We start from the raw sequence: 21,933 nt of genomic DNA on the forward strand, positions 1-21,933 counted from the left end.
CCCAAAATGCTTCACACAGAATGTAAAACCCTATTTTGTGCCTCCTCTAAACCTGAACCACAGAGGATGTTCAAAAGTTGCCTCTTGCTGCACATTTTAAGTGGTGTAGCCAGCACCCCTCTGGCACAACACACAGTGTGTGCCAGTCAACACTTCTGGCAACACAAGCTGCTCCCTCCTTCACACACCAGAATACTGGGAGCCAAATTATGACTACCTCCTTCATAAATGCTCTGGGAGAGGAGAATGCAGTAATTTATTTCACAGTCTTCGTCCACCACTCCAGTGCAGTCATCTCTGGCAGGAAACGTGGTAGCAGTTTAACAGGAACAGCAACACAGCACAACATCTTAGATAAGAAAGCAGAGTTACCATATCTAATTACAATACTACAGGGGAGAATTGTCGATAGGCTGGCTGTAATTACACAGATGGGAATTTGGCCAGGACACTGGAATTAACACCCCTCCTTGGTGCCAGAGGATCATTAATGACCAAAAAGCGTTGTTTGCATCTGATATGAAGAGAGGAAAAAATCAAACTGTGGTCCAAAGGGTTTGGTTCACTGACACGTCACACTGCAGTAGTAATGAAAGCACCAAGTACACCTCTAAGTGACATCAGGTTCAAACATAGGTGAGATTGACCTCTAAAGTTTCCACTCAATGTAACCTTATTCAACTAGTAAAGGACAACAATGGAGATTCTGCCAGCGCTCCTTAGGGTGCAGTGACCCCCAGGCTGAAAAGTCTGGAGGAAGAGATGTGCAGTAGAGTCCAGTCCAGTCCTGATAGTTGCCAGTGCTGTCTGGGAAGGGAACATGGCCAAAAGATGTGCCAGTTCAATGCATTTCCAGGACAGTGAGGTTTTTGTGAAGCAACAAGTGCAACTTAAAACTCTCCTCCCCACGGGCAACCTCAAGAGAGCGCCATACTGCAAACACTGTCTCCCCTTCCCTGGCAGGTGAAGCTCCTGCTCATGCAAGGTCTGATTGCACTAGTGGAGGTAAATGGAGCCCAGGATCACCCAAAACCCCCCTTTGATCATTTCAATTTATCAGGGCCACATAAATTATCATGAGTTTTTTGTTGATATTTCTCGTTTGTTCTGTACTACAGTTTATTACATGCTGGTTGGTGGGTTGGGTTTTTTTGTTTTAATATAAACTAATCTCCACTTGTAATTGTATCCAAATTACTGCTATTTATTTTATGAGTGGATATTTTATTTATGGAATTATTGTACTTTGACTATATGACAGTGGGAAAGAAGTGAGGAGAGAATCTTCAGTTGTCATTATTTTGTGCTTTCACATCTTACAATGCAATAGTTTTCCCAGCAACAGGCTTTTGGATTTAGTAAAATTGGTGTAACTGAGATAATTGCATTTTATTGTTAATCTTCAGTGATGCTGATTCAGAATTACACCATTTTGGATAATGGGTTTTAAAAAAAAAATTGAAAAAAAATTGGTTCACTAACTCTTATCAAAGATTCTGGTGGCAGAGTGTGGTGCCTCACACTGTGAAAGGGTAAACACAGAGATTACGGATTACTACAGTAATTATATTTCTTTTCCAGGTGATGGTGGATATGCCAAAGATGCAAAGCTGAAAGCACCTTCTTCTCTAGCAGTCTCTCCTGATGATACACTGTACATAGCAGATCTTGGCAATATTCGCATCCGTGCAGTCAGTCGAAACAAGGCTCATCTCAGTGACATGAATATTTATGAGATTGCATCCCCAGCAGACCAGGAACTGTATCAGTTTACCACCAATGGGACCCATCTTCACACACTTAATCTGATAACAAGGGACTATATTTACAATTTCACATACAATGGAGAAGGAGACATTGCCACAATCACTAACAGCAATGGGAATTCAGTTCATATTCGCAGGGATGCTAGTGGGTTGCCTCTGTGGCTAGTGGTGCCTGGAGGCCAGGTGTATTGGCTAACAATAAGCAGCAATGGTGTTCTGAAAAGAGTATATGCTCAAGGCTACAACTTAGCCCTGATGACATATCCTGGCAACACAGGTCTTCTAGCAACCAAAAGCAATGAGAATGGATGGACAACAGTTTATGAGTAAGTTCCTAACTTAAAACATCTTTTTCTTTACTCTGAAGTCTCATAAAGCATGCTATTTGGAATGAAAATTGTATTTTTTCAAGCCAGTTCTATTAATAACAGTTCTAATAACTGGGCACAATACAAAAAAGTAGATCTGTTGCATAAGCTTATGCAATACACAGCAGTATTAATTCTTAAGTGTCAAAGCCTGCGGTACGTGAAAGCACTTTACTTAGTACGTATTAAGTATTACAAAAAGTACTTGAAATTATACTTCATTTGACCTTTGTTACTTAAAACCCCTGCTATCTGTAAGGTATGTTTGTGACTTTGGTTAGACAGCAGCTGCAGGAGCAGAGAGAGAGAGCTCAAGTCTAGAAACAACTGAGGGAATGAGGAGGGTCCATAAAAAACTTTGTTTGGAGGGGGACCTTTTTGCATCTTGGATTGCATTTAACTTAGTTGATTAGTGTGGTTGAGACTACAAATGAGAATAGAGGCTGTGGCAGTATCTTTGTTAGGAAGTTAGCAGAAGGTGGTTGAGCAGGTGAAGATGCAAGTGAGGAAATGGAGCAGGGAATTTACCTTGGGGAGGAAGGTAAGAAGGGAGAAATAGTATTAGCAGAACACTTGACTTAAACTTGGAGAGAGTGCTGCAAGAGGAAATTAAGTTGGGGATCTTAATGAATGAAAGTTCAGAGATAGAGAAAAATGGAGAAGTTTCCAACAGTAAAAAAAGAGGATATATAATAACTAGCAAGTGAGTCCAGGAGAAAGGCCGGAGGAGTGGTGGACGCTAAATATAAACTTGAAAGGACTTCCAAAGAGCAAGAAAGGATGGGTAGAGGTGTCAGTCAAGCAGTGGGGATACAGGAGCTATGGAACATTCAGACTAACTGGATGGCATCCCAGAGGGAGGTTGCACCTAAGAAAAGGTTCATGTTTGCTTCAAGAGATGTGTGACACTTCAGGATTCCTTATTTTTTACCAATTTATTTTAGCATTGCTGGTTAAGGATACGAAGAGTGATTGATTAACTTATGCAAGTTAACACTAATATTTCAGAGGTGCTAATAGGAAGGAAGGTTAAGGAATGTTTTCTTTATTGGACAGTGTGAAAAGAATGAATTATGGTCCAAGACTAAAAATGGAAATAATCAGGTTAGATATGAGCAGAAAATACAGTGAGAATTAGGTAATAGCCAAAACTGCCTAGCAAAATAGTTGAGTCACAATCATTAGAGGGCTCCAGAAATATGTTATATAAAGTCTGAGTGGGATTGATGTAGAGAAAAACTGCTGCTCATTGCATAGGCTGGGATTGGATATCTAGGGTCTTTTCTCATCCTGACCTCTATAATTCTGTCATAGACAGATTAAAAGGGTTGGCATAAGCCCACTAAAATGGAGACGTGTACAATTTTGATGAAGTGCTTGAAAAAAATACCATATATGTTCTTCCTAGTTCAACTTTTGATCTCAGGAATTTTACTGATGGAAATTTCAACTATAATGGACCAAAATAATGCTCTCCAAATTAATCCAGAGTACTCACTGTGTCCCTGGTGCTGTTGTGACAGTGATGTGACAATGTTTTCCCCTGTTCTAAGAGCTTTAGATGTAGATTTAGCATATATATATATGTTTCATGAATAATTGAATTCAGTGATCTACAACAACGTGTATTATATTTCATTTTTAACTTCTTTGTCACAACTCCGACAGTATGGACATGTCCCATTTCAATACATTTAGGTCTATGGGATCAGTATCTAAGCCACTGGTCAATCACTTTTTCCAAAAGATTTCATAATAGATCCAGGTCATGTCTATTACTTCTTAAAATAATTAGCAGCACTTTGTCTTTCATTTGAGTAGTGGATAACCTTTCAAGAGCAGATTATTTTTAAGTATGTCTCTCTTGGCAGGTTTCATTGGCTATTTTTACCCCATCCCACTGAAATGTATACAGGACATTCGGTTCAAAATACTTTAATGGAATTATTGCTTGAGTCTGTTGCTCTCTGGCAAGTCATTTGCTCAAGCATAACTCAAGCTTTATGGTAACATTATTTTTGAAGAGCTCAGTCTTCTCATAAGTGCTCCCTGTTGGATGTAAGACAGACTTCGTCACTTGGAGACACCTGTGTCTTGAATGGGTATAACATTGTCTGACAACAAGAAATTCAAAAGAGCACATTCTAAATGAATATGACGTGTATGACTAGCATTAGGAAGTTTTGCTAAACTTAACATTTCTTCAGACTTTCATTGTTTCAACTCCAGGTGATGTAATTTATTGTCATCACTCATGCTAGAATGTGATTTCACTGTGGTGGAAAGGGAAAGAATGGAGAGGCTATCTGTTTGTTATTCTCTCACTCTATTTTTTTTTCTGTACGATCATTCAGTAGAATTTACTTATTCCCATTACAAAATAATAATAAGAAGATAAAAAATTAAAAATGCAATACTGCCATAAATATTTTTGTCAAATATTTTAAGTCATCCTTCTAAGTATGATGAATGTTTCTATCCATAATTCACCTGTAATAATTATATATGTTCCAGGTGAAGCATTAGACCACTTATAATTTGTTTCCAATGGGGTACAGTATTAGGGTCCTACCCTGAAAACTCTTATGGCCAGGAGTAAAAGTAAAAATACCAAACAGGCCCATTGATTTTTCAGTGACTACTTGTAACTTCCAGTGGTGTTTACATTAGGGCCCAAATGCTTTTCTTCCAAGCATAATTACTACTGCTGTGAATAATCCCATGACAGATGAAATATAACACACACATTTACAGTCAGTGGGACAACGCACAGTAATTAGCACTATGGTTGATAGCACAGGTTTTCAGGATGGAATCGAGCCCTCCTTCTCTGAGGGGTTTACAAGATAAGATAGTCCCTGTTTATTGTTTACGTAGGCAGTATTTTACAGATAGGTCAGGATACTTTCCACATTCCAAGCACCTTGATTTTCACTTTGAAAATGAGATGTTTTGAAAGGGTTAGATGCATCTGAATTGCTGCTGGATCCTGCATAAAGATAGGGTTGGAGCCAGGAGAATTAATATATGAACAACTTTCAAATGAAATTGCTTGGAATCGTGTTTCCTCTTTAAACCAGATTTGCATTCAAATCTAAAAGTTCAAACCACGACACTGTCAAGCTGAAATAGGGATGAGTTTGTTTAACAACATGTATCATACATACATTGGAATACGAGCAAAGATAATGAATAGTTCAGAACATCTACCTGTATGTCAATTTCCCTCTCTGAGAGAAATTATGAAGAGGGAGGAAAACCACCTACAAAAGCACTTGTCACCCATCTACTATTATCAGATTAAATGGAAGTGCTGAAAGAATGCTTGCATAAAATTGCAGCTAATGTACAATTTTCAGTCATCTTTTTTTTAATATTGTATCATTAAAGCCATGAAAGGGGATATATTTTTGTTAGGGGCCTCAGTTAAAAACTAGGACAAAAAAAACACATATCAGAAAAGGTTCCCTTTAAATCATTTTATTTTTTTTATGTTTTTCATTCTTATCCTTAACTATATACAGTATATAGAAATGAAAATAAGCTTTGAATGTACATGCTCCATTGTGCATCTCATTAATTGGTGAGCACTTCCTCATGTGAGTAGTTCCACTGAAATCAGTGGGATTACTTTCAGGATTAAATGGTCACTGACCTGAGTGAGGGTTGTGTAACTGAGCCCTAAATTAACGTTAATAGGTCCTGATTCTAACACTCTTACCGTGTGGTGAATAGTACCTTGCTCTGCAATGATTCCCATTGATCCCAAGTATGGCACTCATGGTACCATACTACTACTCATCATGAATAATGGTGGCGGAATCTGATTGTGACGGGCTGGATCACCGAAACTCCCTTGGGGCTGCCACTTGATGTGCCAAGACTACTTCTTCCCCTGCTTTCCTTGCCAACTTGGGACTCCAGCAGCCTGTCTTGCTGAGCCAAACACACCAGTCTGCTCCAACACAGACCCAGGGTCTGAACCACGTGCCCCAAAGCTGCAGACTTAATTGAAAGCAGTTTAAGAAGTGTTCCTGTCTTTAACACTCAGATGCTCAATTCCCAATGGGGTCCAAACCCCAAATAAATCCGTTTTACCCTGAATAAAGCTGATACAGGGTAAACTCATAAATTATTCGCCCTCTATAACACCGATAGAGAGATATGCACAGCTGTTTGCCTTCCCCCCCCAGTATTAATACATACTCTGGGTTAATTAATAAGTAAAAAGTGATTTTATTAAATACAGAAAGTAGGATTTAAGTGGTTCCAAGTAGTAACAGACAGAACAAAGTGAATTACCAAGCAAAATAAAATAAAACATGCAAGTCTAAGTCTAGTATAGTAATAAAACTGAATACAGATAAAATCTCACCCTCAGAGATGTTTCAGTAAGTTTCTTTCACAGACTGGATGCCTTCCTAGTCTGGGCACAGTCCTTTCCCCTGGTACAGCCCTTGTTCCAGCTCAGGTGGTAGCTAGGGGAATTCTCATGATGGCCATCCCCCTTTGTTCTGTTCCACCCCCTTATATGGCTTTGGCACAAGGCGGGAATCTTTTGTCTCTCTGGGTCTAAATGAAAAAGCACCAGGTTTAAGATGGATTTCAGTACCAGGTGACATGGTCACATTTCCTGTGTGACTCCAAGCCTTCATTCCTCCCAGCTTCCTTCATTCCTCCCAGCCAGGAAGGCCTGCCTGCAAACAGAGCCATCCACAGTCAATTGTCCTGGCTGATGGGAGCCATCAAGATTCCAAACACCCTTAATGGCCCCAGGGCCTATTGTAATTATGCAGAGTTATATTTCATATTTCTAGTTTCAGATACAAGAGTGATACATTTATACAAATAGGATGACCACACTAGTAGATTATAAGCTTTGTAATGATACCTTACAAGAGACCTTTTGCATGAAGCATATTCCAGTTACATTATATTTATACTCATTAGAATATTTTCATAAAATCATATAGAGTGCAACGTCACACTGGTCTTCAGGAGTTTTTTTTGGAGGGGACTGAAAAAGATCTTATGGCCAGATTGTGGAATCTTTACTCAGGTTGGTGAACTCTCACTTATGTGAGTAGTTCCATTAACTTCAGTGAGATTACTCATTTGGATACATGTTCATCAGTGCAAGGGTTCTGCAATCTGGCCCTTATTGTTAAATGTATAATCATTCATGTCTACATCTACAGTGATCCTGAGTAGCATATTTTCCTGTAGTCCCATTTTCATCAGCACAACTGCGTAGGGAGTTATGTATACCATCATATGCCATCATTAGGGTGGCAGAATCAGACCCTACATTTTATTCTCAGATGAGTTCCAGTAAAGGGGCAATAAAAAACAGGCAATCTGAATGTTCCAGCTAGCCTCTTACATCGGTTCAATCAGGCAGGAAATGAAATATGATTGACCAACTTTCATGGAGAGTTTTCTAATGATGAACAATAGTGATTTAAATTAGTCAGGTTAACCAGCAGCTGTGTAGTTGGTCGATTTCCATACAACCAATATGGGGGATGGAATGTATACAAGTGTTCATAATATATATGAGTGTAGTAGAAAAAGAGAGAGAGAGAGAACTATAATATTTCTAGCATTTGATTAATTAATTTGGCAAAAAAGCAAATTGTTCAGCAGTTATGTCTGAAACATGTTTTCATCTGAAAAGAACATCTGCTGTATTTTTCTCTTCTTTCTTTTTATGGGGAATCCAAACTTCTTCCCTCATTTTATGCACAAATACTTTTAGGGCCACATGGACATTGTTTGGCTAATTTAGTCTTTTGTACTACAGCAATGCTGCCAGCACATTAAACAAAGACCACGGTCAGATCGCATCTGTAAAATGGAATGGCTCCATTGAAGTCAATGGAACTACACCACTTGATACACTATCAGAGATCTGGCCTCATAGTGTTTTGTAGATATGGGGAGAAAGACTTTAAAATATTATAATCTAACTATTCAGAAATATGCCCTTACTCACATGACTAGTCCTAACTCAAGTAAGTAGACCTGTAATTTCAATGTGTCCACTTGGATGGGTCAGAAGTATTCACATCAGTGGGAGCTATAGGACTGGGGCCTTATTATGTAGCAATGCCAGGCACAGAGTGGTGTTCTGCATAATTTTTTTCAGAGAGAGGTTAGTCAATCACCTTCATCAAGCAGCTGGCTATAAGTCAAAAGTATATTATTGTATATCATTGAAATTCCAAATAGTACTGCTTAAATATTTGTTAACAACTTGCAGTGATGAGATATGAAATGTGATTTTTTTTCAGAATGAAAACAATTATCTTAAGTAGTAACAATATTAGTAAAACCACAAAATCAAATGAGAGCCTTGAAAGAGACCAGTTTGACTGAGATTTTGGGTCAGTCTGTGACCAGGCTTTCATTCTACTTTACTACTGTTCAGAAGGTCACCTCAGTTAAAAGAGTACAAACATATTTGTAGAAGTGAAAATCCATTTGAGATGTTGTTCCAGGTCTGTGTATTATTCCCTTTTTCCTAAGGTGGGCTGATACATAATGTTCCCTGAAATAAAATAATTCCTCAACACTGATGAAATATGGGTTATCTAAAATGTTTAGGTCCAGTTACTGCTGCCCTGTGTCATGCTGAGCAGTTCTTACTCGAGTAATTCCATGGGAAATACTCATATAAGTAAGTACCAAGCAGGCAATATAACCATTACGAATTGGATCCTATGTATTTACATATAACTGTAGGGTTTTTTTAATTTTTCATCATACATTTTAAATATTTAAACTTCAGCAACAAAATATTATGTTTCTATTTGGCAGTATCTAAGAACTAGGATTTAGTTTGATTCAAATATTAGAAAATGTCATTGTTAGTTATCTGAATGCAGAGTGACCTCTAGTGGCAGCTTTCCTATATCACATCAAAGTACGTTTAAATCACCACGGATTGTACATATTGCAACTTAACATGATAGAGGTGATTCAGACAGTGGTTTTACACTACACTGACCTATTACCTATTTTATCCAGCAGTACTAAAAAATATACCTCAAATCAGAGATAAAGAATTCAAAAGTAGAAGAATTAACACAACGTTTAACATTAATTAAAGTCAACAATTTACCTTTTTATTTATTGTACAGTGTTGGCATTATTTAAACTTGTACCATATTTGCTCGTAGGAGCACATACAAATGTATATTGACCCTCTCCAAAGTTCTGTAACATTTGAATCTTCTGTTTTCTGAGGTATGACCTTGAAGGCCACCTGACTAATGCAACGTTTCCAACGGGTGAGGTCAGCAGTTTCCACAGTGATGTTGAAAAACTAACAAGAGTAGAACTTGAATCGTCAAACAGAGAAAATGTGATCACAGCTACAAACTTCTCAGCTACCTCTACTATATACACTTTAAAACAAGGTAATTAAAGCACCTCTGTTTCTCTCGCCATAATTATTAAATTTGAAACTATAGCTGTTTGCATTTTTATCAGTTTGCCAAAAAAATCACCTTATTTTATCTGATTGTTTCCTCCCAACTTCAACACAAATTTCTAGTTCCTGTTTTATTATACTACCAAAGTAACTACTAGAAATGGACTATTGGTGAGTGCACTTCCAACTATGAGTGTATTCAGAGGTCAGTGGGTACACTGTTCTTTTAAACCCCTGCTACTTCTAGACTTTATGAGTAACACCATTTAATATCTCAATATCAAAGTGGTAAGAATTGTCTTTAATGCAGTTAGTTTTGTCATTGTAAGGAATACCACGCAAAAGTTTGACTTGCCATATTGACACTGTAATATGGAAATGCCATCAGTGGCTGATACGGGGAATTCATTCCTGGCAATGCCACCGTCTAGCAGTAGTTCTCATAGGAATAACAACAAAACATGACCCATATCAGCTGCTGAGTGCATGAAGGTCGGTCATGAATACCAAGATTCTGAGTAGAAACCTGTAGTTACCACGGGAATTCCCTGGGAGCGCTAATCTAGTGAGATATCATCCCTTCTGATAGGGGTCACTCTCTTGCTGAAATATGACTAAATGCCCTGCCTCAGATTCCTGAGGTCATTTAACAAAATCTCTTCTAAAATATTCAGTCTACTAATAGTTTTTCTTCCTCCTTGAATTTTTTTGTTGGTGGTGAGAGGTTTTTTTATAGGAGGTGGGAGGTGATTGAGCTAGCAAGCAAAAAATAGAAGTGTAGCCACCATAGTCCGAGTGGTGGGCAAAGCTAACCACCTGACTACAATCCCATCCCAGACCCTAGGTCCATAGTCAGGTGGCTAGCTACTGCCTCTGCTCAAGCGATTGCAGCTACACTCTATTTTTAGTGCACAAGCTCAATAGAAGCTAGTGTATGTATGTCTCATCGAGCTGGAAATTATACCTTCCAGCTCCAGGGTAGATGTACCCTGAGAGGTGCAGCACAGAATTCACAGCCTGGGGAAGGAAGACTTAAGGTGCCTTTAAACCACCTGAGCACTGTTCCAATCCAGGACTGCTCCAAGGCCTTCATCGTAATTTAGACTATACTTGAAGCATATCTAAGCTTATGGCAGCTTCAAGTGGGTGCCCTATGGGCTGCAGCACTGCCTAGATTCTTCACAGCATTTCATGTTCTGGTATCACCACTGACACATCCCCTCCTGCTGCCAGCTGCACCCCTGACATGCTCCCTATGCCAGGGCTTGTGGAGGGGGTCCTCAGAAGGCAGCCTTATCACTGATTTCCACAGCATCTGTGCCAGGCAAATCCTCCCACAACCAGAAATAGGGCTTTGGCTTAAAAAGGACAGAGTTGGGGGAGAGATTCTTATCCTAGACAGTTGAAAAAATAACTGTCAGACTCAACCTCAATTCTTCGTTAAGTTCATTTAAGGGTTATGCTTTACTATATAAGTGGCATATTGATCCCAACGGACTAATCATCAGCATACTGTCAAATTGGCAAAAAGCCAACCTGATGAATTCACTTTTTTAAAAGCCTATGATCTGAAGGCAGATGCCCTTTATTCAGGATGTCTCCAATATGAAAATAATAAGGCCTAAATCTACTGAAAATTTGTTTACATGTCTGAAGACCTACAGCCTCCAGGTTACAAACGTATACAGAAGTTGGTATATATACAGCTGCCTATAAACCATGGACAAACATACCTTTGCACATCTAACATTTGTTTCATGAAGCTGGAGAACTGAACTTTCCCCATTTTCTTGTTTTATTGACAGACAACACGCAGAATATCTATCGGGTCAGCCCAGATGGTTCGCTGAGGGTCACCTTTGCCAGCGGAATGGAGATCACTCTAAACACAGAGCCCCACATTCTAGCAGGCGTTGTTAACCCCACTTTGGGAAAGTGCAATATCTCATTACCTGGAGAGCATAATTCAAACCTCATAGAATGGAGGCAAAGGAAGGAGCAGACCAAAGGCAATATCTCAGCATTTGAGAGAAGGTTACGGGTAAGGATTCCTCTTTTGTAAAGTGCAGCATTTCTTTTGAAGACCACTGAATTCAGTCATGTTGAAATTTATTTCTTTATAAAAATCGTAAGGAAGAGTATATTTTAGAGTTAGTCCTTAGCCACATATTTCACATGCAAATGGTTTCTCCAAAGTTCACGGGGATTCTGATCCATTGTTGTTTGATTTTAGTTGTTAAACTTGACCTCCCAATATAATTGCTTTTTTTTTTTCTTTTCAACAAGGGCTAAATTGTGATTTGTGGCAAAAGCCCAGGGTGAGGGGCAACATGTAGTTACTCTGCCCCAGTAGCAGATTGTGAGTTTTTGCGTCCTGACTTCCCTTCTTATTCTGGGTGGAGGTAATCTCTGCCAGCTGCCCAGTGCTGTACCTGGGGCAGATTACTTCTGCTGGTGCGCTGCTGAACTGCACTTGCCAGTACATCCGGCAGAAGGGGGAGATTAAGGCAAGTCAAAGCTACACCTCCGTGGTGCTGTTCTCTCTCTCTCCTTATGGTACCCACGACACAACTTGCATCTGTCATTCCCCTGTATGAGTGCATTAGCCAGGTCACAATCTGGTCCCTAATAAACAATCATTTTTAACATTGCATCCTTGGTTTGTATTTTCCTTCCTGAGAATTCACAGATTATAATGACAGATGGTTACATTCAGCGTTTGATTAACAGTAAGACCCAAAGCAACTGTTAACTTCTTTAAAAAAAAAAAAAAAAGTGCTTTAAGCAATCAGTTATATTTTTGACACAAACACTGCTTGAAACACCTGTAAAATGAGTGGGAATATTTAATATTCAAAGTAATGATTAGCAACAATGGGGTGCATAGATATGTATTATCTTACCTTATGCCAAATTAAATGGTGAATGTATGCAATCAAATATTTCAAGGATGCATCTTGGTTGTCAGTCCTACATGATTTTTTTCACAGCAAAATGTGTGAAGTTATTCAGTTTAATCTCCATTTTTAAACTTGGATAATGTATGCACACATGCACTTCTTTGTTAAGTATTTAATTGTTGTTATATTATTACTGCTTGTTATTTGTATGACTGTAGCATCTAGGATCGGTAGCCATGGACCATTAGGCTTAGGGCTGTACAAATGCAGAACAAAAAGACAATGAATCTATTAGTGAATCATGAACCCAACCAGTGATCAGAGTGTGGTTATCATGACATAGCACCCGTCTGTTATTAAACAAACTGTCAGACTGAATGCCTTTCAGACCACTGGATCATAATTTCCTCACAAATATCTTACATATGGGACAAAGCCTCATTTGGTTTCCCTTGCATTTCCTCAGATTGTCCAGGTCACCTCTTCTTTGTCGCAGTTTGAATCCTCATTTTCGTTATGACCGGGAAAGTGGTTAAACAGTTCTCTAATGTACTCTATTGGCAAATGTGCATGTTGTAGGAATGAATGGGTGGTTCAAACGGCCTTCAAGGTGCAATTCAATAGTTGGTTCATTTCTGTGTAAGTCTTTCAGACTGTGCTTAAATAACTGCAAAACACATATTTAAGTGCATTGAATCATAAAAGTGATCAATGTAAAAGGTGCATCTGATTATGTATTCTGCCTCATGCTGTGATATGTTCAAGTGCTTCATTCTGCCCAATATTTTTCTGATATTCCCCTTAAATTTTCCATTGGCTAATTTCATTCCATGTTCTTTTAACTCATTTTCATCTGCACCTTTGTTTTCCTCAAGAGCACATGCCAAAAAAGGAGAAGGTTCACAAGTGGGTTGGGCCTAGAGGAGTGAAATATGCTTAAGAAGTGAAATATGTCCATTTATTGAAAAATTATAAACAAACTAAAGCACCCGTAGATCAAGTGCTGAGTTGAAACTGCATGAAATTGCTAGTCCATTTGTTGTTCCGTTCAGTAAGAGAATCTACAGTGTATTACTCACTTGACATACTGTCATGGAAGCTCCACCCCTCCAAAAAAATCCAGCCACATCACAATAGTATCATCTTGTATCGTCATTATGGTAAATTAAAAAGAGCTTGATTGTACTCTTGAGATCTGCACACCACAGAGACCATCCACACATGGATCCCCTCTCTGGCTCAGAAAGGCATCTCAGCTGCCTATATGGAAGAGTCTTCTTCTCCCCTAGACACCACCGATAGCTACACAAAAATGGAGGGCAAACAATGGCATGCTGGGATTGGACTGGATGAGATAAAGACAGGATTTGGCAAAGAATATTATTCTACCTATATTATTTCTTCATATCCATGTCCACCCCCATTCCCGCTCCACAATGGAATTCCCCTTTGAGGGATGGTTCTTTGGGAAGCCCAAGTTAGAGGCGTTCCTGCTCTATTGGAACACCACTGCCATAGAGCAAAGCCAGAGATGCGGTTAAGGCGCAGATCTCAAGGTGTCAGCAGGATTTGTGGGCCCAACCTGTGGGGGACCACATTCCTCCACTCTTACCAGAATGCTAGTCTTTTTATGTATTTGTATTCTTTTTCTGATTCTGAAAATGTAAGTGCTGTATTGAAAACTCTTATGAGATTTTCTCTCTAACCACACCTCATTGCAATCAGGGGAGAAATCTCATGAGGATATTCCCAGGGAAGGGGGCAATTTGAACTTAATTATTCTAGATTAAATGATCATTTTAAATACAAATGGGAGAAGCGTATTTTTGCTCTGTCTTCTAAAGTGTAAGGTAAAAATCATTTTTCCCCTTTAAAGTTGAATCCTTTCGTGCCAAGTTCATCTGAGATTTTGTATCTTGAACAAGGGAGCTCACATGGTCACTGAGCATAGGTACCAGTACATTTTGGGGCTTGGGTTAGGATTTTTGGTTGGTTATTTTCCTCTCTCCCACCTTTTATAAACAAAAAATACTAAAGCTATGAGAGTGGCTAGCAATGAGTCACTTCTTGTGAGCATCCTGGAAGAGGTGAGCTTTCTGGAGGGACTTGAATGAGGAGCGTGTGATGGCTTGGTGGGCAAGAGAAGGCATTCCATGCTTGTGAATAGGATCAGGGATACTTCTAAGAGAAAGGACAAACTGAGTATGTAAGCTGGTATTGTTGATAAAGTGGGCATAGGGTCACAAGTCAAATATATAGCATAGCGGGCTTGTGTCGGGCTTTGACACTGAAGACAAAAGTTTTAATTTAGTTGTGATAGAAAAGGAGGAGTCAGGGAGATGTAGGGAATTGTGAGGAACAATGCAGTTAGATACAGAGTCAGAGTATCAGTGCAGATTAGGTTTTCACAGAGAGAGCTGCATCCTGCAAGGTAACTAGGCCCTTTGAAAAGGAAAAGCAGTATAGCATCAACAACAAAAATCAAATAAAAAGCATTAGGCCAATAGACTACATAAATTAAAGGTATTTAGGGCTTATTATTGACAAATCTTTGAAAACTATTATGTGGGTACAATTACAAAAAAGTTATGTCAATTGAGGGCTGGAATACAAATCAAAACAAGTGGCACTTTGGCCTTAGTTCATATTGGGTCACATTTTGAAAATAAAGCTACTAAGCACTTGATAATATGGGGATAGGCACCATATAAAGCCCTACAATAGCTAGATCATGCCTTGGAAAGCCAGTGATGTGGGAATATGATGCTGGATTTTGAGAATATGTGTAAGAGGAGGCCCCAGGGCTTAGGCTGATTCTCACTGGAGATGAATAGACTTGCAGGAGTCCTCAAAATTCAATAAAAAAGCAGGTGGCACAATCCAAAAGTTTTGAGAATGAAGGGCAGAATTCAGGTCAAATTATTTCACTTAAAATTTAGCACTGATGTGGTTAAAGTAGCCAAGTAATTCAGTCCATTGAAGCAACCAATACAAATGCGTTTGAGTGATAGGGAAATAAATTTAAAAGCAGACAACTAGGGAGTGGGATAAAAAGAGGCCAGGTTATAAAAGTAGAAGACTTCTTCCTCTCTAGGACTTTCTAATGCTCTTAATTCCCAGTCCCCATTAATAGGCAGCACAAAAGCATGTGACCCCCACCCCCAGAGGATTGTTAATTCATCCTTGGAGGAGAGACAGCTTACCCATGCTAGTAGCAGGCCTTGAAGAAAGGTATAAAAGTTATGTTTTTTAAAAGTAGCAAGACTGCATGGTAAGAATTCTTCTTCCCAGAAATGGAACAGAGAAGAGGATCTAGCACAGTGGTTCTCAAACTTTTGTACTGGTGACCCCTTTCACATAGCAAGCCCCTGAGTGCAACCCCTCTTATAAATTAAAAACACTTTAAAATATATTTAACACCATTATAAATGCTGGAGGCAAAGCGGGGTTTGGGGTGGAGGCTGACAGCTCGCAACCCCCTGTGTAATAACCCTGCGACCCCCTCAGGGGTCCCAACCCCCAGTTTGAGAACCCCTGATCTAGCACATTAGTAAATAGAATGCTGTAGTAGGGGCCAAACAGGCTCCCAAAATCCAATCAGGTGGATAACTCTGAAATTAAACATAACTTTTTAAAGTGTAGAATGCTCTGACCTAGTGCCTTCACCAAATGTGCAAAACAGTCCGTATGCGTGTGTACAGTCTTTATATTAATAGTAAATCTACATACAAACAGGCATTTTAACATGAATTTTAATCTAGCAAGCCTTCTTTTTTTAATCAATTGAACTTCTGTTTTAATTGACTTCTGAAAATGAAGCAAAGGCTGCTGTTAAAACCAATGAGCATGATGCATAGTAATATATCAATTAGAATTCGGTGCTGCTTACTCCTTTCTTTTGCATAACTTAGGGAACTCAGAACTGAATACAATCCATTTTTTACAAGTGACTGTCTACAAAATTGAGAATTAGATGCCTGGCTAGTCCCACTTATTTGCACTTAAAAAAAAAAAACAACCTTGCTGTGTAAAACTCGAGTCAGAAGTTTTGAGGATATGGGCTTGAACAGATATGTTTGTTATGCTGGTTAACAAATATTTTTTCCATAATATTATCAGTCCTCTAACTAGTTACTTTACAGTTATTGGGTGAGATCCTCAGGTGTTGTTAATTAGTTTGGCTTCATTGAACATACAAGAATGTACACATACCTGCAGACTAGTTTATATGTTTTTGGTACGCGTTAGGTCTGAGAATTGAAGTCAGTGGAACTACACCAATTTGCATCCTCTGAGGATCTGGTTCTTTGATAGCCAGTTCCTCCTTATTGGCATGGGAAAATCACAATGTAGGCAAAGTTTGTAAGCACGCATTTGACTTGTGCTGGATATTGGAATATCCTAATTCACTTTCCTCACATTAGCTCATTACTCAGTTGTGCAGAGACTTCAGAAACCATCTTTAAGCAAAACCACTGCGATTTCAAATCAACATTTTTGTGTTGGCTTAGAAATGAGGGTTCATAATTCGGCAATCCCTTCTAAAAACCCAGTTCTGCCTTGCACTTCTGAAAAGTGAATTATAAAATAAAAAACAAAAACAGAAATAACACACTGAATTTTACAAAACCAGCAAGATGTGAATATGCCTCATCCCTTTCTGGTCTGTTTTTGATTCTTATTCATTGGGTCATGTCTGCATTTAGATTGCCCTACAATCATCATATTAATAATAAGGAGAACATTAAATTTACACATAGATGGTAAAAGAATATTAGTCAAGATTTATCCTCTACTTTCTTTTCAATGTGTTTTATTACCAATCCTGGTTTCAGAGAAAGTAAATTTACTAAGAAATATCCGTCACACAAATATACCAACAAATGTAGTTGAACTGAAAATCACTTTTTACTTAGGCTCTTTAACTATCATTAGAACATAAAATGTAATAGTTACAGCCATCTACTGAAGTATGTAGGTATTTTACAACTGTAGTAAAGGAACACTATTAAATTTAGAGATGTGTATATATATAAAACCACAGGAAAGATAGTTGAAGAATCAACACCTGCTTCTTCTAGGTTTTCAAACAATTTGTATCTATAGACAGAAAAGATGTTCCTTTTAATCACTCACACTATGTGTGAACCACAGCGTGGGCTAGTACTATTTAACATTTATTTTAGAGCTGTACCCACAGGCCACAATTAGGACCAGGGCTCCGTTGTGCTGGGCATTGTATAAACACACAATGTGACAGCATCCCTGCTGTGAGAAGTTATATCACAATTTATTGTTCAAAATAAATTAATGCAAGCATTGAGCACTGGTAGTTTGAAGAAACAAGTCAATAAACAATCTATTTTATGGTTCCCTAGATGATAGTTGATAATTGCACATCTCTAATTAAAACTGAGCATAATGATAATAATGATTGTCTTTGGTGACTGAAAAATTTAAGGAGATATGTGAGGGAAGAAAGGGGTAGATGCATTTCATTGCCAGAGATCTGGGTTCAAATTTTCATTTGGACCTCACAGGATTGGAATTGCCTTCTTAATTTAACCTATTTGTCCACAAATTTTGACACAACATAGTATGATTAGTCTATTCTCTGCTCAGAAGACACTTGAAGCTGGAGTAACAGGAGTGTTGCAGGCCATGGATATCGTGCATCAAGACAGCTGGTGTACAGAAAAATGCTGGCACTATTAATTGCTATTGTTGACTGCTGTGAACTCTAATGAGGAGCAGACTATGCAACCCACAATCTGCCCTCCTCATCCAATATGTGATGTTGTGGTAATTGGGTCTACAAATTTACCATCATTGGTAAAAAGAGAGTGTAGGTTCATACAATGCCACAAGAACCTAGAACAAAAATGTTGATGGGAAAAGGTACAAAAGGGAGATAAAAGGCCTCCTGATATAATGCAAGAATTATGTTAAGATCATTCTTGGTAAACAAGAAAAGAATGGAACCAAAATTGGTGTGTCAAAAACTGGGCCTAATTTTTAGACAAAATAATGAGAGGATGGGCTAGTCCACCCTTCACTCCCCCTTGCGGTTCTTAAAGGAAGAGACTTTGGGGCGGGGGGAATGGCTATTGGAGTGAGCTTCACCATCATGGCTTCCACCACTACCGTCTCCTGGGATCCAGGTCCTTCGTCATCCAAATCCTGAAAGATGTGCTGACCAAAGTGGGCCAGAAAGAGGGAGCCAGATGACATCACCACCTCTGCCAATTTTGGCTAAATCTCGAACTCTGCCTGGGATGTAAGACTTTGTCTCCTCCCTCCATGTGCCCTTTTCTTTCCCTACCTTAGTTTCTTCTCTTTTCTATCTCTCTCTCTCTCTCTCCTTTTTCCTTATGTCTAATAAGAGTCTGGGTTAGCTGACCGTGACTGTGTATTTTTGAAACACTGCTGTAAGTCTGTGACCAGAAAGAGGTAACTAAAAGCAATGCCCTAAACAGCCCGATGCTGGGACAATTTTGCCAGGTCTTGAAGTGGCTGATAAGGCCATGTTTTGTGCCTGTGTTTTTCCGGCTGCAAGTGAAAGTCAACACCAGAGACAGAAGCTGCTTTTTCTTTCTTTGCTGTTCTTTTCTCTCCCCTTCTGTGTGTGTTTGTCTTGTTTTGTCTTCTTGGGAAATGGGATCTGACTTTAACAACAACAGCAATAACAACCTCTCCCGCCCATCGCAGCTAATAATGTCTCTTTTCCACAAAAGAAACAGTTATTACCGTCTTGAAATACCATTTAAGAGACTGTCAGACAAGTGGGTTTTTCCTTCTAAAACTCTCTTGAGCTAAAGGGAAAAGGGAACAAAGGATGTGGTTAAAATGAAAACCTTATTCAATACTTTACATTTTAAATGCTTTAACTGTTTTCCTTCTTTTTCTGTACCTTTAAGAAAAGGTTCAAAGGAATTTCAATGGTGTATTTGTCATGGCATTAAGCCAGCTAAGGTATACCAAGCCATACAGAGGTATACCAAACCCTGAACCTTGTCTAACATTGTTTAATGGTGGACAGCAACTGGATTATGTTAACATTTTTTACTTTTTAGGCCTATATATTCCATCTAACAGTGCCCACTGCAACTTTATGCAGTGAGTCCTTGCCTTGCTGACTGGAAGAAAAAGGGTTGTTGCTCCTTTAAGGGCTCCCTCTGCAACTGCTAGCAAATTTGGCGGAAGGGGGAAAGTTCACCAGTATGGAATGGGAAGAAGCAGGAAACAGCTGGACGGGAGAGGGGGTGCCAGGGAGGGGTGTCACTGCCCCAGCAGCTGACCAGAAGGATGCGGGGTATTAATATCCCATGCAGTCCTGGAGAATGGGCTGGCAAACTCTGACTGTCCCACTGATAGAATCTGAAAAAGCACCAGGTTCCTTCATGATCCACTGTGGTCATTACACTCGTTTCCACTTTTCCCTATGGAGCTGGGAAGGATTTTTTCCCTCAATACCAGACTGGCTGAGATGGGCTGGGATTTTTCACCTTCCCCCCAGCAGGTTTGGGACCCCTGCTAGGGCAGGGGATTTAGGTTATAATGTCACATCTTAGTTCGTAAAACATGTGGTAGATGGCCAGTGCAGGTACTCGGTATGAAAGGGATATTGTTATTGGATAAAATGGATTGGAAAAGGATGTAAAAGAAAGCATCCCTTAAGGGTGCTGAGCAAGGGTGGTTTGGAGCTCCTATGTCTGGTACAAAGGGGAGCCTTTTCTAGCCCCCTTAATCCTTTTATGGGGGAGGATGGTTCAGTCCCAGAAACAGGATGGCTGGGGTCAGGTTGGGGATTACATGGAAATGATTAAAAAAAGCATGATGACCTGCACTGTATAATTAATGCTGTGTACCCCCAGATATTTTAAGTGAATAAAATTGCAGCCTAATTAAATCCCATCCATTGCCTCCAGTCTTTCTTCCAGTGTGGCCGGACAATGGAACTATTTGATTCTTCTGGATCGATTGCCACTATCGGTCAGTTTTTTCTGCCTTCACTCCCTCATGGTCCGCTTCCCTGATCCCATGTGACGAAGTTTATGGACGTGAGTGGAGAGTGTGTGTCTGCTAACATATCTGTTCCATTTTCTGTACTACTTTCATGTGTACCTTAACATCGACAGCCACGGAATAGTAACTATGCAATCAATATTAATGGAGATTAGGAAAAGCAGAATGTCTGTGTTAATATATAGAGCCAGCTCAGCTTCACATCTTTCCTTGCATGGAGTCAGGAAGTCAACACATAGGAAGAAGAAAGATGAAGAAAGGAGGACGACTTGGGACAAGATAAGAACAGAGATGAAAGGAAATTTTAGGGTGTTAGAATTGGAGGTTTTGCATAAAGCAAATCCTAATGTGTTGAAATGTGAAACATGATAGGTGTAAGAGATTTAGTTGTGTCAAGGGAAGCTAATAGTACGTGCTAATTCTAAATTCCAAAGCAATTGCTAATAACCTCACAAAAGTTCTCCTGGGAAGATTTTCTGTTTGTATACATTTCATTTAGTATATCAGCTGTTGCAGTTGCCCTGGGTAACATCAGTCTGTCACAACCAGAGTGGCTGTTCAGCTGTAGCATGCTTGGATCTTTCCTTGCAGGTGGTAGATTGCTTATTACAAGGCAAGCCATATAGCAATACACCTATGGAAGTGCTTTGGTGCGGACAAGCTGATGTTACATAAAGCCACTGCTATTTCGACAAAGAATCAGTAAGACTAACTGTGAACAATACAGCCCTGAACATTGTGACTAGCATACACTTTAAACTGAAAGGTCTCACTCTCTTCACTTTCTGGATTCACTTTCCTTAAAACCTTGTAAGTAAAATAACATTTTTAAATGCACTTTTATAAATACAGGGAGGGGGCAAATGCAAATATCTCCCTCCTTGTGTAAATCAGAGTGCCAAAATTGGGGAGCAAAATTCACGTTTTACTTTTAGGTAAGTTTCATATTCCAACTATTTGTAACGGGCTGAAACTTTGGATTTTCTCCTCCTTAATAATTACTATATTCATAGACTATTAAATACATAGTATATTTGATCATTTAGTTGTCATAGAAATGCTGCAATTGTATATAGACACATTATTCTTACATATTTATCTTTAGGCCCACAACAGAAACCTGTTATCCATTGATTTTGACCATGTAACCAGAACAGGAAAGATCTATGATGACCATCGAAAATTCACTCTTCGGATTCTGTATGACCAGACGGGACGTCCAATTCTGTGGTCACCCATCAGCAAATACAATGAAGTCAACATCACTTACTCACGTTCAGGATTAGTGACCTACATTCAGAGAGGAACATGGACTGAGAAAATGGAGTATGATCCAAGTGGAAAGATAATTTACAGAACATGGGCAGATGGTAAAATATGGAGCTACACATACTTAGAAAAGGTAAATCAATTTAAAAATGGATTATTATATTGAAGGC

General features: G+C 39.1%; 1 protein-coding gene across 9 annotated transcripts in view; it reads left to right on the forward strand.

The window, feature by feature from the left end:
* TENM1 (teneurin transmembrane protein 1) overlaps positions 1–21,933 on the forward strand; it is a 1,396,333-nt gene that overhangs the window by 1,357,232 nt on the left and 17,168 nt on the right. For all 9 annotated transcript variants that reach the window (XM_074962522.1, XM_074962525.1, XM_074962521.1 and 6 more), the window contains 4 exons: positions 1,582–2,092; positions 9,383–9,555; positions 11,375–11,610; positions 21,600–21,896. In XM_074962522.1, coding sequence (XP_074818623.1) covers positions 1,582–2,092; positions 9,383–9,555; positions 11,375–11,610; positions 21,600–21,896 — 1,217 coding nt within the window. The remainder of the gene's footprint in view (positions 1–1,581; positions 2,093–9,382; positions 9,556–11,374; positions 11,611–21,599; positions 21,897–21,933) is intronic.

The sequence above is a fragment of the Natator depressus genome, chromosome 9 (genome assembly GCF_965152275.1).
Source record: "Natator depressus isolate rNatDep1 chromosome 9, rNatDep2.hap1, whole genome shotgun sequence".
Taxonomy (NCBI): Eukaryota; Metazoa; Chordata; order Testudines; family Cheloniidae; genus Natator; species Natator depressus.